Source organism: Phoxinus phoxinus (genome assembly GCF_949152265.1).
Source record: "Phoxinus phoxinus genome assembly, chromosome: 5".
Lineage (NCBI taxonomy): Eukaryota > Metazoa > Chordata > Actinopteri > Cypriniformes > Leuciscidae > Phoxinus > Phoxinus phoxinus.
In genome coordinates this window covers 7,940,980-7,959,288 of record NC_136880.1, presented here as the reverse complement: position 1 = coordinate 7,959,288, position 18,309 = coordinate 7,940,980, and the positions used below count along the sequence as shown (strand labels likewise).

The following is an 18,309-nucleotide window of genomic DNA, read 5'->3' as shown; positions in this document are numbered from 1 at the left end:
CAGAGCCATATCTCTCTATGGCTCTGGTTTTATCGTGAATAAATCACAGCAATTGACCAATCAGAATCAAGGACTGGTACTAACCGTTTTATAATAAATATATATATCATTATGTGAACATTACTTTTGAATGTTCTGAAACAAATAGTAACATTTAAAAAACAACTATAACGCTTCAGAAATAAAATGTTGCACAATGTATAAATAACGCTTTTATGCTAACGTTTCCAGAACATTAGCCAACATTCTGATAATGTTTATTTTTAGTAGGGACGACAGGCATTGCTGTTCACAGAAGCGGAACATGAATGCCATTTTTATAGCAAAAGAGTGCAAGGTAAACTGCAAGTTGCCAAAATACTTCATTTTTGACAACTGTGTTAAACGACCATCAGTAATACTATCCAGTAATGCAAACTATTTTTGTCAAATTACACAATTTTGAATTGAATGTACAGGCTGTAATTCATGTAATTAAAACTGAATGTGAGAAACGGAGCCCTTTTCGACATATTAAGCATTTGATTAAGAGTGATTGTGCGCATAGAATAAAAAGCATTATTTGTCAAAATTGTGAAGAAACATTTGACAAAAAAATTCCAGTGCAAGATCAATAGAAGTTATCGGCATGATATACTCTGAATCACCTGACATAAAAATAATAAAATTCATCCCACAGAAAGTGAAACAAGAAACTTTGTCAATATTTAGTTGCTGAACAAATACTGATCTAAAAAAACGAGACTGTCGGTTCATCTCTTAGTTTTACAGTGAGGTGTAATTCCCATCTGGTCTGATTTATGTTCACACCCCTGTGTAAAGTTTGTGGGGTTTGTAGTCTATATCTAAACTTCACAGGTAACAGGAAAAAAAAACGTTTTTGAAGACTAACGGGAAACTTACTCTCATTCACTAAAATGTTAAGACAAAATAAATATTATTTTGAATAATACTTAAGTACGCAATTGAATTTTATGAATTTATCTTTATTCATATCAGCAGCACAAAAAAGTCCCCCCCCCCCATGCAATGGATCGTTGCAATCAGCATTTAGACGAGCTGCATCCTCTCAATAACACAACTACAGTTTCCAATATCACAAAATTTTAATTGTATTCTTTTACAACAATATTTTTTTTATCAATTATGGCACCATGATATTAAGTACTACAACATATATGCAATTAAAATGTCTTTAATTATGAGCGCAGTAGACGGTTAAGGTAGCTTGGCTGTGCTGACAAAATAACAGTGCTGGTTCCAAATATCTCCTTGTAAAATGTTTGTGTCAGGCACTCTTCATCTCTGGATACAAAAACACACAAAACAGAACACTGAGTTTGCTGTTAAGACAAAACACAATGTTGTAATGCTGTTTTAATGGTGATAAAAAATAAACCAACCTGCTAACAGCTACGCCATGGTTCGGAGCTGCTACATATTTTGTGTGGCACTGCATGTCAAAAGCACATCTCCTGTGGAAGAGTAAGTGCTCAGGTCCTCTGCTCTATAAAGAGAATCAGGTCTGCAAACACACACACACAAACATGTAAGAGCTGACACATTACACATTTTTACTGCTATAAACCCAGAGATAATGTAAATGCATGTTTATGAGGAAATTTAGGCAAGTGGGGAAATAAATGTTAGAAATAGTGACCTCCTAAGATAAAGGTTGGAGATGCATCCCTCAAAGGTGTCCTTGCCCAGAACTACGCTGGGGGAATACAGGCCAGATGAAGAGTCCCTCTCTCTCTGTCCAACATCATCTTCATCAATACGAAGTTCAATTCTAAAACAAAAGTGAACATTAATATATATATGAAAAAGGATTATTTACCATTTAAGAGACTAATTTTTATCAGTATAGCTACACAGGAACCATTCATTTGGCTATGGTCACACTTCTCATAGGCAGAGGTGTCAGAATATAATTTATAGCATTAAACGTCCTTACAAAAGTTACAATAGCTAGGTGTCCATACTGATTTTGGTATATCACAAACATGTATGTCAAAATCAAATGAATCTTACCGTTGACCCTTTCCGACAACAGTTGCATAATGCCATTCACCGTCCTGGTACTGTTTAGTAGATTTCCACATGTAGCCTTGGAATTTCAGGACCACATATCCTTTCTCCATGGAAAGTTCAATGTTATTATTCTACCACAGAAAAATCACAGTGACAATGTTAAATACTCAATGAGAAGTCCTGTGTGATTTAATACAGTTTGCAAATTGCTAATGAAAAGTAAGACCGATTGCCCAGTTATCCAGACTAGTTCTTTAGACGCATAATGGCTATGTTTATGCAACTGGCCAAAGTTGTGTTCGTGTGAGATGCAGTGCTGCAGGTTTCGGAGAACAAATCAAATGCTAAGCCATTCTGAAATTCATGTGAATTTTTTTGACATAAAATCATAATTAATTGTATGATGTAGCATAAATTACTTGAATAGACAAAACCATTAATCAGAAGAGTGTACACATGCATTTGACCATATAGTGTGTGTAATTGTGGAAGGGATGTACATTATTGGCGTTCTGCAGCAGGACACCGTCTGATTTTGTACTCCTGAAGCCCAGTGAAAGGTACACATCGTCTAAGCTGAAGTCTTCACGGAGTTTCTCCAATGCACTGCCTAGGCTGAATTCAGCTTTCCTGATAATCTGGAAGAAATTATAAGAAATTTTACCTTTCTGTGTTTCATTTGCCCATTTGGGTAATGTTGACCAAATCTTGCAAGCATATTTCATTTAAATGCACAATGCAAATAATAAATATGAACTTGATTACCAGTAAATCATCAGAGCAGCCTCTGCCAATCCCCACTTTCTCCAGAATGTTTGGCACTGAATTTCCAGCATTGCCGATTTTCACACACCCTTTCAGAGGAGGGATAGTGATATTGTATCTAGGGTAAAAATAATTCAGAATTAGCAAACCATTGCTTAGAAAATGTCTGAATCAATTGGTTAATCACATCAAGGTTAAAGGGAAGACACTGACCTCTCACGCAAAGAATTAGGTATGCCACCAATGTAGAAGTGCTTGAACTTTTGAGGAATGACGTCCGTCCTTTTGACCTCGCTGTCCCCTATTCGGACCCTAAACTCCTTCCCTCCAATAATGTAGACTTTCACATCTGTCATCTGAAATACGGAAGTAAAAAGTGCAAGTTCATTTTCACTGCCATGATTATGTACAGTATCTTAGAGAAAAAGTCAGCCTCATTCTTGCTTACCGGAAAAAGGCTTGGTTTATCTCCACTTATGACGGTATTCAAAATAGTATCTTTTTCCCGGCCACGTAGAACAATGTAACCTCTCTCAAGAGACACACTGTAGTAAAAGTCCTGATAAGGTATGAAGAAAATAAATAAAAGGTCTCAAAAACGGTAGAAAAGACACAACAGAAAAAGGTTCAATAGGTATGAACAAATTCTTACATCATTCTCATCTCCGAAATACAGCAAAAGAGCATCCTTAGCTCGGGTTTGCACTCTCTGCTGGATCACTAGATTGGTGAAGAATCTTTCAAGCGGGGCTTTAGCATAACCAGTGCCTTGAAAGTATTCTGACTCTGACAGTGTGAGTTGTCTGAGCAAACAAAAAGAGAAGCAGACGTTTTTCTTTCATTTTTATAAAGTGCTGCATGCTGTACATGCAAAAATGCAGTGATGTAATTAACATGATTGGTGTTATTGTTAATATATTATTAATTATTAGTACATAAGCATCAAACCATTCACACGTTGAGACCTTACCTCTTGCAAGGGGTTTCTATGTTGATATTAACCGCATTCTTAAAGTTGTACAGACTGATAAATTTGTCATTAAAGGTGGAGAACTCAATGCAGCCTTTGTATTTGCCATAGTTGAGTGAGACTGGTGGCTAAAAAAGGCAAAGACAAATGCACTTAATAAATAAATATGTATTAAAAACGAACCAAGAATTAAAGAGCTCATCACACAAAATCCATTGACACTAGGAGAAAAAAAGGCATATTTACTGTGAAGTCATCTGGATAACCTCCTACATAGAAGACCACATTATCTGGACTGAGATTCAGCAGGTTACGCGTCAGCTGTCCCAGGTTTTCCTTCATCTGCGCAGGCTTTGGATTGGTGGACGTGAACTGCTGTGTGTGAACAACCTGTGCATCTTGATAAATTCTAGGTGGGCAACAAATAAAAAAACAGGTGCATATAGTAGATGAAAAATAATGGTAAACCTGTACAATAAGGTTCCACTTGTTAACATTAGTTAACTACTTTAGTAAAAATTTACTGGAAAATGGTTCCAAAGCATATATATATATATATATATATATATATATATATAATAATTATAGTTAATGCATACTAATACATTATTAGATTCAAAAATTTACCTGTTAATATTATGTAATGGACCACGAACTAACAAAGAACAGTATTTTATTTATCAACTAACATTAACAAATATGAATAAATACTGTAACAAATGTACTTTTTATTGTTAGTTAATGCTAATTAAAAACAAACAGAATATATACTGATGGTTCTTTTTTAATTGATAATTGATACTGCATGTTACTATTAGCCTGGTCCTACCAGACTCTCGTACATTTCATTTGTACAGAGAGTCTGGCCTCTCTCCATTGACAAGCGTTAACTTCTTTGAAGGCGGGTCCTCTGTAGAAGTTTAAAACTATTGGATCTGCCCAGAGCCACTCTGGATCTGCCATAACCAATCGCTAACGTTTGGTCGTGACGTATGACGACTCAAACTAGCGCACAACCTCAACGTCATCGTTCTCAGCCACTCCCTCTGTTCGCTGATTGGACCGGTAAAAAATTGGCCGCGAATATACCGCAAACCCAGACAACGTACTGAAGGAAAATGAAAATTGAGCGGAAGTACGTAGGAGACGGAGCCAGGCTATGTTACTATACCTGTAAAGGTCGATTTTGTCAAAGAAAGCCAGGCTAGATGAGGACTCCGTGATCTTGGTTGTCTCGACATCATACTCGTCTCCATTGAGCTTATAAATGACATGCAGGATATTATCCCGAAGAGCCATGCCGATGAAGTCTCCAGATGCCTGCGAGTACATTCAGTTAATGCATTAATGAGAGAAACCATGAGTAGGCTCGAGCTAAATTGAGCTTGTATTCTCACACAATTGACAGGACAGGTAATCACACTCACGTCTTTTTTTCCGAGGTAAAGCACAAACAGATCATCTTCGCCCTTCTGGGTCTGACGCCGCCGCCGCCTGGTGCCGTCCCCTCGAGTGGGGGGTTTCTCGGGTCTCTGGAGGGAGAGGGTGAGAGAGGTGTACGCCCGCAGGTCATCCAAGTCTCGCGGGGGACGCATCTCCACATATCCATTACCAGAGAATTTCATAGGCACAACAATCTGCAACAGATTTGGACCAACAATTATGCAAAAGTTTTCTATTGAAAAAAATTGGGTCATGAAAACTGGACAGATCTCATAACCTTTAGACAGTACAACCTTTCGAAGGTTCATTCTTGTCAAATATATGTTGTCTACCCTAGTGAAACAATAGTGAAAAATCCTTTATCATACTGAACAACACTCCATGAGTTAGAAAACCACATGAGGTTTTCCTGATCCATTGCTAAAGGCAGCTGAAATTCAGATTCAGATTTGGTATGTAAGGGAGATTCAACTCTTGTATAGGATATGAAAGGAAATAGTCTTACTCTGTTAGCAGCCTCACGCGCTTGCTCAATCAGTTCCTTTATCTTATTAATATTTTCAGACACATTGTTCCCGGAGCCAATCTGAGAATTCAACTCTTCGATTTTATCCAGCAGGGACGGGACGGAGCCGCTCAGGTTTTTGACTGTCAGATGGAAAGCGCAGAGAAAGTGAGAGAGTAATACAAAAGTGGAATCTGTTGAAGAAAATTATTAAAAACAACACCTACACCCCATTAAAGGCGCAGCACTTACCAGTCATTTCCACATTATTGAGCACACTGTCAATATTTGAAACTGAAGGACTAATAGAGATGTTGGTAACTTCTGCTTTGATGTCATTAAGCTGGTCCATTGTGTCACTTGTGCTGCGATTGGCCGCTGCCGCCGCTTTCTTGGCCGCGTCGATGATCTTACCAATGTCATCTGTGATCAGACAGAATGAAAACATATTTGCAAGCATATTCATAACCCTAAAAGTAAAAAAAGGTCTTAGTTGACAGGTAAACTGCATCCATTGATCAGACTAATCTGGTTTGGGCTAGTTGTCCATTTTTGTTTCCCAGCAAAGAAAACTACAGTATGAAAGATACAATGAATGAAAATCAAACATGCCAGCGCCTGTCCTTTCATAAAGCCTCTGTAAACAAACTTCTCAATGAACTCCGCTACCAAAAGCATCGGGTTATTTGAGTCTGTCTTGTGTAAGAAATGGGCTTAGTTGTTTCACACAATGCTCTTTTCTTACCTCGCTGAATTCCTCTCAAACCATCCTGAGCTGTGAGCAGCTCCTTTTCTAGTGCTTTCTTTTTCTGCTCAGCGTCCTGCAAACGGTCCCTCTGATTATTGAGGTCTTTGGTTGCTCCTGATAAAGATGTAATAACAGTTTTTAAGCAACCAATGATTGATTCAATTAAATCAAGTTCGATATGTAGAGTTAAGTTTTCATTTTAAATTCACACTTATGTCACCTTTAAGATCTTTAGCTGCGTTTTTGGCATCTTTCAGTAGGTTATTGCCATTGTTTTTCAGATTTTTTGCCCTGTTGATTAAGTCCCCTTGACTGACATCCTGAAAAGAAAAATCAACAGAAGTCACACATTTAAAAATGTATTACTGACAAAATATTGAAATTAAGTCAGTTCCCACAGATGTTATATGATCACATATATGGACATGTTCAGCTATCATTTCACAACTTTGTCATTTTACAACACTATATCTTTTGTTTTAAGCATTTTTAGCTTAGGGTACATTTACAAGACAACGATGTATTAAAATAAAAACAGTTTTTCCTTGCGTTTTCCATGTACAGACGACAGTGTTGTCAAAAAGATCCCCATTCACACGAACTGTCACTTTGTAAAGAAACGCTACGCGCCTATAGACTGAACACGTAATACACATGCACATGAAGTAACTTTTTTCACAAATTCATGTTTTTGTTGTTTACAAGCAGATGATAACGATATCGTTTTCAAAAACTTGCACTTTGAAACCTAATTTAAAAAGATTGCTTTTTAAGGCACCCAAACCGCTGTTGTCGTGTAAATGAACAGCCAGAACGCTTCAAAAAGTTATCCGTTCGTAGTTGAAAACGGTATTGTGTAAACGGTCCCTTAAAGTTTGCCTGTGGTGAAAATCAAGCTTTTAATGTTGTTTATATGTCTGTGTGGTGTTTTTTATATGCTTTAAGACAAACCATGTGTAAATTCATAAGTCAACACCATTGCACCATAAGGAGTATTAAAAGTCTCAAAAACACGGTTTGAAATCGCTGGTGTTTCTGGCTACATTGTAACCAATCAGATCAACGTGTGATCGTCAACCAGTGGATCTCTGAGTGGAGTGAGTGGAGGCGGGGCTCATTTGCATATTCATAGAACCGGGAATACTAAATGAGGCAAGGGTGTAGAGTTACATTCAAGATATTTTAAGGCATGAAGAAAAAACTATTTTTTCAAGAAAAAAACTTTAAATATGTAATTTTGGTGATCAAAGTTGAGTTTTAATGTATAAAATGATTGACTACAGGGGGACTTTAAACTTCCCTTTGTGAAATGCTTGGCTTCAAAATGTTTTATATAATTCATTGGCAGACAGAAGAGTCCAAATAATTTTTGGTGCAATGTATGTATCCTAACTTTGAGATTTATGCTAATTAGATAAGGTCTCCTACATTAAGCGCTTTGTCTGCCGCCTCTTTGGCCTTCTTTGCAGCCTCCTCTGCAGCGTTGACAGCGTCTGTGATGTTTTTGTACGCCTCTATCCCGGAGAGAGCGGTCTGCACACCAGAGCGCCCACTCACATTCTGCACAGCCCTGTCCGAGAGAAAAGATCACTGCTATTCATATCGACAAGGAGAAAAATCATGTGGAAGATATACATATACATATATGAGGAAACCATGAAAAGGGTCGTGAAAGTTTGGCATGATTTATCCGATTGAAGGTTTGTGGTAACATGAGAGGCACTCATGATCTTACTCAGGTGTCAGTAAAGTAATAAAGCCTCTTACTCTTGGAGGTCTCTGGCCAGTTTGTACATGTTCTCTGCATGTTCTTCTGCCTGTTTCACAATTTTCTCTTTGGCTGCTGCTTGTGAGATAACTTGGACTTTGTCCTTGAGTTCAGTCTTTGCACCGTTAAGTTGCGCGCCAAGCTGTTCATACTCCTGTGGGAATAGAAGAGGATTAGTCAACAGTGAAATCACTAAAACTGTAACTGATATACATTACTGATTTGTAACATGTACTACTTGACCGATTAGAAAAAGCAAATTAATGAATTAATGCTAAAATATTATTAAATGTAAACATTGATGAAGAAAAATATATATTGGGATATACAGTATATTGCTCAACAAGGCAGCATAAATGTGATCCAAAAACAGTAATACTATGAAATATTATTAGTTTCAATTTCTATATTTTAAACTAATTTATTCCTGAATTTTCTGCAGTCTTCAGAGTCACATGATCCTTCAGAAATTATTCTAATATGATGATTTAATGCTCAAGAAACATTTATGATTATTATCAATGTTGAAAACAGTTGTGTACAATTTATTTTTGCAGGATTCCTTAAATAATAGAAAGTTCAGAAGAACAGCATTTATCTGAAATATAAAGCTTTTAAACAATTATACACTATTATTCAAAAGTTTAGGGTCTTTTTTATTTATTTATAAGAAATTAAAGTAAGATATATATTTTTTTTAATAAGAAATGAATGCTTAGGAAGGATGCATTAAATTTATCAAATGTGACAGTAAAGATATGTATAATGTTACAAAATATTATATTTCTGATCAATTCTGTTCTTTTGAACTTTCTATTATTATTATTATTATATGTAGAAATAAAACGAAGACAAGGACAATCCATATTTTTTTTAGCATTTTGTTATTATGGGGGAAATGCACAAAGCAAAATAAACATAGTTGTCCAAAAAAAAAAAAAAAAGGCTTTACATACTGTATGCAAGTGATAGTTTCTTAAAATTATTTTTAATCTGTCATGTCTCATAATTCACCCAAACCCAAGAGTGTGTATATAAATGAAGCTCCAAATCTCCTGTAGTTTCTTATACTAAGCACATTTTTCTGGAAAGTTTACCGTTTTACTGTTGTTGAACATGTTCAGGAGGTCCTTGGTGTCTTTCAGCTGGTTCACCGCAAGAGCAATCTGATTCCCAACAATGCCTCTCTCGCGCTCCAAATCTTTCATTCGTTTCTAAAAAAAAAAAAAAAAGAGAAAAAACCTTAATGGACATCATTGCCTCTTGATAGAACGTGTTTTGAGGATTTTAAAGCTCTTGATGCTTACCAGAATGTCTTTAAGGCCTTCACCATTAATGCCATTCTGTTTGCTGGCGTTCTTCACCGTATTATCAGCCTGTATAAGCAAATCCTCTAACTCTTTCAGCTTGGCCTCATAGTTGCTCAGCAGGCTATCAACACGCTTGGACGCCACTTCATTCACATCGCATTGCTTTATGATGTTTTTAACATCCTCTAAAACTGCAATGAAAACATAAAAGTTATAAACCACACATTCATATAGCCAATGGGAATAATTATTAGCCTTCATGCTAGCATAAGCAGTTTAGACGTCCACAGACTAAATCGGTAGTTTGATAAGGGGATAAATACATTTGTTTGCTTCCGCTTGCTCTTTCTTGGCTGCATCTTTCTGTGTGGTGAAGCTTCGCCTCTCCATATCCTTCACCATGTTCTCGGACTGCTCCAGAAGTTTGGCTAACTCCGCGGAGGGAAGAGATGCTCCACTGCTGTTGGAGTCCATGAGCTGTTTCAGGAGCTCTGAACAACACATCCAGTATTTATATTTCACATACATCACATATTTGATTACTTAAAGTGGTGAAAATCAAGTTTTTAATGTTGTTTATATGTCTATGTGGTGTTTTAATGTGCTTTAAGACAAACCATGTGTCAACACCATTGCTGAGTATTTTCTGCTTAAAACTGCAGTGAACCAAAGACAGTCTCAAAAACACGGTGTGAAATCGCTGGTGTTTCTGACGTCACAAACTACCTTGCAACCAATCAGATCAACGTGTGATCGTCAACCAGTGGATATCTGAGCTGAGTGAGTGGAGGCGGGGCTCATTTGCATATTCATAGAACCTCGTATACTAAATGAGGCAAGGGTGTCGAGTTACATTCAAGATATTTAAAGGCATGAAGACATTTTTTTCAAGGAAAAAAACATTAAATTTTAATTTTGGTGATCAAAGATGATTTTAAGGGATACAATTATTGACTACAGGGGGACTTTAATCACTATTGTGCACTTGGAAGATTTTTTTATTTATTAATATAAATTCTAAACTTTCTTTTAAAAAAATAGTTACATTTGAATCTAAAAAAAGACAACTACCCATGTACCGTGGGTGTTTAAAATAAAGGAGCTGTGGCTGGGAACATTCACAGGGTCAGGGCATTATGGGATTGTTTACAGGATCTGTTAGGACAGGCCTGCTACACAAGAGGCATCATTGATTCAGCATAAAAACTGCACACCTGGGGGGATTTTTCAACTCAGGACACAAAAGGAGCGCTGCTAATCCAGTTTGCCAAGTTAACTCCATGTAAACTGAGGCTTATTAAGCGAACCGCTGTCCTCATTATCCTCAGTTACAGGTCAATTCTTATTAGCAAAAAACAGTTTGTGTTTTTACCTTGTATTTTTGCAAGGAGGTTCTGTGCCTCAGTGTCCAGATCTTTAGCCCTTTGGTGGCTGTTTTCAGCATTAGCAAGAGCTTTCTGAGAGTCGTCTGATCGCTTCCTGACCTGGACATACAAAGGCTTGGTGAATTATTTGATTCCCGCAGCAGGTGCAATGAAAGTAGACAGATTTAGACACGCTAAATTAATTCTAACTCGCTTAAACTCAGTATAAATCTGCATCTGTTTATCAGAGAAAAGTCTTACCTGTTCTTTTAGGTTGTCCATATCATCGCCCAGATTGATCACATCTTGTTCCAGTTGCTTAACTTTAGGCTTCTGATTGTTGACTGTCAAGCTGAACGTACTCACCAGATTCTGAAAAAACCATGAATATAAAGAGTTTGTGTTTATTAGCCTATTCATGTAATTATTCATTTATGTTCTTTGAAACATATTGTTCATTTGATGCTTATTGAGTTTTGGGAAAGGTTTTAAAACATTAAAGTGTAGTCAAAAAGGCAGTTCAAAAGGGACTTTACTGTTTAAAATAAGAAGAAATCTTTAATATTAAAAATACAATAGGGACAGATTTATAAAATGCAAATATGTAAGACACTTTGCCCATTTTTATTTAATTTCATCAGTTTTTGGAATTTTCTGACTCTCTGTTGTTTGATTTTAAAATTATCAAAAGTCATAAAAAAATATATATATATTTGCTTTTGCAGAAAAATGCTTTGCTTTTGACTTAGTGGTTGAAACACATTTCCAATACCGTAACTGTTCAGTCATGTCTGAAAATTTAGCTGACTCACCAAATTACCCACAGAATGTTCCAGAATACATGTTCTTTATGTGATAATCACTATGATACTTTCAGCCACCCACTTATTTTAACGCAATAACCTTTCGGAAAGGAACAGCAGTGTGTGTCTGACTATTAACGTTAACATGATCACACTTGTTCTGTGTGCAAATCGCCCTTACTAGGGGAAAAAACGACAACTTTTTTCTGTCAGAGGACATAAAATGAGGAATAAAAAAGGATAAACCAGGGAAATACCGTCGTGGCAGTTATGGCTTCTTCGAGCTTTCTCAGATGTTCTTTAGATGAAGGTCTGAGAGAGTCTAAATCCATTTGATCTTTGATTCTTCTCAGCTCAACATCAAGCTTTTCCAGATCGCTCAGCAATGTCTGAGCACAGTTATCACACTCTGAAAAATGACATGCGGCGTTACAAAAGAACATAGTACACAAAAGGAAATATTGAAAATAATGTAACCCTGTGATGCCAGTAATGTCTGTTACCTTCACACCGTTCTTCTGTGTTTGTGTCTTGAAGCTCTAGAGAATTTCTGCACACTGAGAAAGAACAAGACATGTTGTGAATGAAGATATTTACATTTATATTTTATTTATTATTTATTTAGTGTTCACAGAACAGAGTATTTCAACACACAATTTTGTGTTACTACATTACAAATCTACTGCAGACAAGCATATCTAAATTGTAGTACGGTAATGAGAAAATGAGTGTGTGGGAGGGGATAGCATATGTTTGAAAAATTAAGTTGAAATGTGACATTCACCCTTGAGAAGCTAAATGCATATACTAAACAAATAAATCCACACCTCCAGTCTTAGAGTCACACACGTTTCCAGGACAGTTGCACAGACGACAGCGCCCACCGTAGACCAGAGGATCACCGTAATATCCTGGGGCACATCTGAGGAAACATGGTCAGAAACGCTTCATTACTGCTACTTCTCCTATAGCAGCAGACCGATGTGTCATGAGGTGATCGTACGCGGTGGATTCACAATGTGTGGACTTCTCTGAACATCCAGCTTCAGTAGAAAAACAATGCTGGCTGCCCAGGATTATCCCAGTGTCTAACCTGCCTGGGAAAGTTAGTCTTTTCAGCAGCAAGTACCCTTACGAAACAAAAATATATGGGAATATACTGCAAAATATAATGCGATATTCTCTGATGTGATAGTCTCTCAGCTTCAGTAGAAAAACAGGTTTATACCAGTGTCTAACCAGCATAAAGCAGCCTGGAAAAGCCAGTCTTTTCAGCAGTGATGAGGAGTAGTCATAGATGACATGAGTGAGTTTGAGTATTTACATAAACGCTGCATAGAGTATGTGAAGCACACAGGGATATTTTATGGAAAGATCAATTTTAGGAACCACTCACCGCTCACATCTTTCGCCTGTGTGACCCTCTTTACACAGACACTGGAATCGGCCACGTGTTTCAAAGCAGCTCACTGCAAAACTGCAGAAAGATATGCCATAAATGCATCATTTCATTAGGTAAAGTTTAGATAAAAAAGATTTACAACATGGCACAATATCCACAGGAAACTTAAAGAGGACCTATTATGCCCATTACAAAGTCTTGATGTTGTTTTTGGGCTCTACTAGAACAGGTTTTCATGCTTAAATGTAAAAAAAAATCACATTATTTTCCTCATATTCTCCATTGTTGCGGCTCCTCTCTTCCCAGTCTGTCAGTAACGCTCTGTTTACTTCCTGTCTCTATGAAGCCCCTCCTTCTGAAAAGCACACAGTGCTCTGATTGGTCGGCTGGAGCAGTGTGTTGTGATTGGTCGAGCGTGTTTGGGAAATGTATAACCTTACCACCAGTTTAATACTACTAACTAACTCAACCAGGTCCCGCCCCTTTATTCTGCGTATTAATTATTTAAATGAGGAATATTGTGACGTGTTCGTTCCCGGGAAGAAACTCAAGACTACAATGGTTTCAGGAGTTCAGAAACACTGATGCTGATATAGAGAATAACTCATGCTGGAGGGACTTTGCAGCGTTTTTTCATGCTCAAACAGCAACAAAATTACACACTAAAAAGCAGAATAGGTCCTCTTTAATGTACAACAATTTGTTAAACTTCATTATAAAAATCTCTTTGCACGTCTTTGTTACTCAGTATATAGTTAAGGTTGGTTAAATTGGGTTAAAAATTAGTACCATTTTGTCAAGAAAAAAAGTCAATATGTTGATAAATTGTCAGTACATATGAACATTTTGAGACACCATAAGGTGACTTCATAAACTGATGTTGATTCCCTAAAATGATTTTGTTTTTGAAGTTTAAAGGGGTTCACTTTGCTACACTTGTGGTATTCCTGGCCAAAAAAATGTCTTTACATGACATGCCTTTACCATACTTGCTCTAAGATGGCTAAACTAATTTCACGTTGTCAAACTGAGTTACAAATAGTCGCTATTTCTGGTATTTCTAAAATTTCTGGTTACCAATAAAAACACACAACTTATCTGTACAAAGAATGTATGTAATCTACCCCAAAATTATGAAGTAGTACTTTAAGGCAGGTTTTCCAAGTAAACTCAACTTACATTGTACTTTTTCCATCACACATGCGAGACTTACTTGTTGGCTTCATTGCTGAGAGGACATTGGCACAGCCTGCATGTTCTCTGAGCTGCATTAGAGTAATATCCCTCTCTACAGCGCTCGCAGTGCTCGCCCGCAGTGTCATCCTGGCAGTTCTGCTCAACACAGAGCGTTCGGGTTAACAGTAAATGAGCACAGGCTAACAGAGCGCATTACTGGAGGTCTGTGCAGCACTTACTAGACATCGGCCGGTGATCTGCTCACACTCACTCGAGTGGCCGTTGCAGGAGCAGGGAACACAGCGAGCAAACTGACCACTTCTGTCCAGATAGTGACCAGCAGCACATCTCTGATAGGAGAGAAACACACATGCACTGTAGAACAAGGGGTGCCGAAAATTACAGTGTAATTATATATTTAAGTACTGAGTAATATTAAGCTACTACATGTACTTACTATAGGGTTACAGTTAGGGTTTGGTTGAGGGTTAGTTGCATTTAATTATGCATAATTTACTGTTATTACTATGGCAAGTACATGTAACATGTGTAACAAGGACACTGTAAAATAAAGTGTTACCAATACAAATTATCCTTTTTTTTAAGCTTTTAATTATGGGTAAAACAATACACTAAAGAAAAAAAGTGGAAAAATTAGTCAAATGAGAAACAGTATCTTACATTATGTACAGTGACCTCAAATGATTATAGACTCAAAGCAGAAATGTGTTCCTTTTAACTCGCATTTTACTGATGTCATTCAGCATTATCGTTTGCATTTTTTTTTAAAGTGGACATTGTTACAGTGCTTCACAAAAGCAATAGATAGAGTTGATGAAAAAGTCTCACTAAGTTATCTTTAATGACACATGGATCTTTTTAAAGTTTTTGCTTTACAGGTTAAACAAAGCAAAAACGAAATCCTAGATGCGCGATACAAACTCGTAGTTGTCAGAAAAAGTCAAAATTGCAAGAAAAAAGGCGCCGTTATCTTTTAAATAGTTTTATTCAGTTGCTTTTTATCTCACAGTTCTGACTTTTTTTCTCGCAGTTGCGAGTTAGAACGTCAGAATTGCAAGATATAAACTATTTTGAGAAAATCTGTCAGTCTTTTTTCCCTTCAGAATTGAGCTTTATAAGTAACAATTTTGAGTTTATATATCACAATTCAGAGAAAAGAAGTTAGAATGGTGAGATATAAACTTGTAATTGCGAGAAAAAAGTTAGAATGGTGAGATATAAATTCGCAATGTCTAAAGTGGACTATCAAAATAAAATGTTACCTAGTTTGATTCCGTGGCTTTTTATCTCAGTTCTGACTTTTGTCCCACAATTGTGTGATATAAACTCGCAATTGCTAAGTTTTAAATTGTGAGGTATAAACTATTTTGAGAAATTCTATCTTTTTTCCCCTTCAGAATTTAACTTTATTACCAGTTTAAAGAAGTCTGAATTGCAAAATAAACTCACAATTGTGAGATAAAGGCTAGAATTGCGAGAAAAAAAGTCAGAATTTTAAGATAAAAAGGTCACAATTATCTTTTAAATGCATTCAGCAATGTCTACAACTACAACATATTGCTTTAGTGACTGCTGAAATATCTCTTCATGACCATACTATCCAAATACAATTTACTCTGAAAAGAATGTCACAGGCTATAAAAGTTCAGAGCATAATTTGATTTAAAATAATAATTTTGATTTAATAATTTGAGTAAAAATTAGGATATATTTCATGTCATGACTTTGGTTCTCTGAAATATTAAATTGAAGAGTAGCAACTATCGCTCATGTAATAAGTACTTCGCATCCCTGGATACACAATAGAAATTAAACAAATCTGCCCTGGCAATTATGAAAGCTGAAGCGAAATTTGGGACAAAAACACTATTATAAACAAATTTCAATTACTTGTTTTTGTCCGCACACATACATAAAAAGCAATACTTGTGAACAATAATAATCCTCTTTACCTGTGCATCTTCCACTGAAGGAAACTGGACCCGCTGTGCGTCATGGATGGAAGGGAACTGAACGCGCTGAGCATCACTTAATGCTGGATACTGAACTCTTTGAGTCCACTCTGCCTGTTCTCTCCGAGGATGGTCCTGGGTCCTGTGTTCAGGTCGGGGCCCTCCAGACCCCAGCGCTAGCAGCGCCGTGAACACAACGGCCCTCAGTGCTGCACTCCTCCATGCCATCGACTCTGACATTCCTGTCCGGTTGATACGTGTGAAATAACCTGTGTCGCTCTCAGGTACGGTCTTCTTAAAGAGGGAGTGAACGCCCCAGACAAACTCTCACATGTGAATCAGTCGTGGACACGCTGCCGCAAATGAACCAGGAAGTTGAGTCACACTTAGGTATGTGAGTGAGGAGAGATGTGTACTGTACTCAACACCTGGAGAAATAACTGAGCTACACGCATTCACTCAAAAGTAAACTAGACATGAACTAAAAGACCCAGAAAAAATGCCCCAGCACTTCATCAGTACAATGGATAGTTGTTGTGGTAATCATTTATTATTAATATCTTCTCTCTTATGTTTGCTATTGTGTTGCTATTTCACTGTTTCTTCACTGTCGCTGTTTTATCATTGTTTGTAACTATGACAAACCGTGAGTGTTTAAGACACTACTCCACATTTGACTCACAGCAACAGTTTGTTTTGTCAGCTCTTCCACACCCAGTCTGGAGAAGTCAGCACACGCCCCGTGCGTATAATAAAACATGCCCTCCGGTCACAGACTTCACAGGTCTTCCCTTGCCTTTATAGGCATGTCCTGAAAACAAAATGTATTTAGGGTGTGGTGGGAAGGATATGGCTACAGAAAGGATTCTGGAAATACAGTAGAAAAGAGTGTTGATTCTTTACCAATCCAACAAAATAAAAATACACACTCTGTCTGCTGTGTTGCGAAGTCAATTTAAAGCATATCGAAATGGGATTGTTCCACTCATTTTGAAAATGAAATTAAATATTTTTTGTGAAATGAAAATATATTGTGTGGAATGATATATATTTTACCTTCAAACAACTTGTAGGTCTTTTGTACTCTAAAAATAAAATGGGTAAAAATATGATTCATGATTTTATTCATGTCTAAAAACATGAGGTGAATCCTTCCTGAAGGCAGAATAGCAAAGTTAAAAGCATTAGTCCCACTTTAAAGGGGAGATGAAACATCCATGTTTTGGCACTGGTAGTAGCTACATATATTACAAAAATCACCTTGCCTAATTTTTTTTTTTTTTTAAGTTGTTAAAACCACATATATGACAAATTATTTTCGTAATTTCTAGCTAGCTTTCTAGATAGCGAGTCGCCATTTTGAAGTGACGTCACAGCCTACGTAACGGGGTTGGTTGGGTCCAATGGTTAGTGAAGAGAATGCAGCATTTCTTTACCTGACTGAATGCGCGCTTGATTTAAAATGGAGGAAGACGAACTTGAAAGACCTGTTGAGCCCGTGTGTCCCATTGCCTATGCATTTGAGCCGATACGGCATGAGAACCGAGCAGTGGTACGTCGGTATGTCGAACAGCCGGTGGTGGTTTGGGGAGAAGAGCGGGTTGGGAACGCTACCTGGTGTCAGTGTGGCTGCTGTACTGCGATGCCCACTGTTTCAGAGTCTATCTGCTGTCAAGAGGCTGATCTTGACCATGTATTGCGTGGTCAATCTTGCATCACCATGGCGTGCACATTTACTATGCTGTGCTGGGTGGTAGACGTGTTGGAAGTGGCAATGCTCTCCCTGAAGGATGTCCGAGCGGAGACACTGGAGCGTCGTGTTGTGCCAGTTCATACTTAAAAAGAACTAGCTCAAAGTTTCAGTTCACACAGATGATAATGAACTAGTTTTTTTAAATGAACTAAGTCCACATATCTAAAAATGAACTAGTTCACGTTCATTTGTTAAATTATTTTAACAAAGATGTGGCTATTATTAATAATAATGTTATTTCAACACAATATCTCGTTATTTCGAAATAATATGTGTGCGTGCATCTGTAAATCCG

General features: G+C 37.1%; 2 protein-coding genes across 2 annotated transcripts in view; both read right to left on the bottom strand.

The window, feature by feature from the left end:
- The window catches only part of LOC306998452 (uncharacterized protein), a 460,366-nt gene that overhangs the window by 228,634 nt on the left and 213,423 nt on the right, over positions 1 to 18,309 (bottom strand). The window lies entirely within an intron of this gene.
- Positions 968 to 16,606, bottom strand: LOC306999564 (laminin subunit alpha-3). Its single transcript, XM_079614371.1, has 31 exons — positions 16,262 to 16,606; positions 14,528 to 14,638; positions 14,326 to 14,444; positions 13,107 to 13,187; positions 12,538 to 12,632; positions 12,214 to 12,267; positions 11,968 to 12,119; positions 11,169 to 11,279; positions 10,916 to 11,027; positions 9,867 to 10,034; positions 9,541 to 9,734; positions 9,331 to 9,447; positions 8,233 to 8,387; positions 7,894 to 8,035; positions 6,686 to 6,785; positions 6,463 to 6,579; positions 5,970 to 6,140; positions 5,718 to 5,860; positions 5,197 to 5,406; positions 4,941 to 5,089; positions 4,016 to 4,178; positions 3,770 to 3,897; positions 3,452 to 3,602; positions 3,248 to 3,358; positions 3,013 to 3,155; positions 2,800 to 2,917; positions 2,535 to 2,672; positions 2,035 to 2,165; positions 1,661 to 1,792; positions 1,404 to 1,525; positions 968 to 1,305 (listed from the first exon to the last, which is right to left on the bottom strand). The coding sequence occupies exons 1-30, from the start codon at positions 16,499 to 16,501 to the stop codon at positions 1,435 to 1,437; spliced, it is 4,047 nt and encodes a 1,348-aa protein (XP_079470497.1). The 5' UTR covers positions 16,502 to 16,606; the 3' UTR covers positions 968 to 1,305; positions 1,404 to 1,434.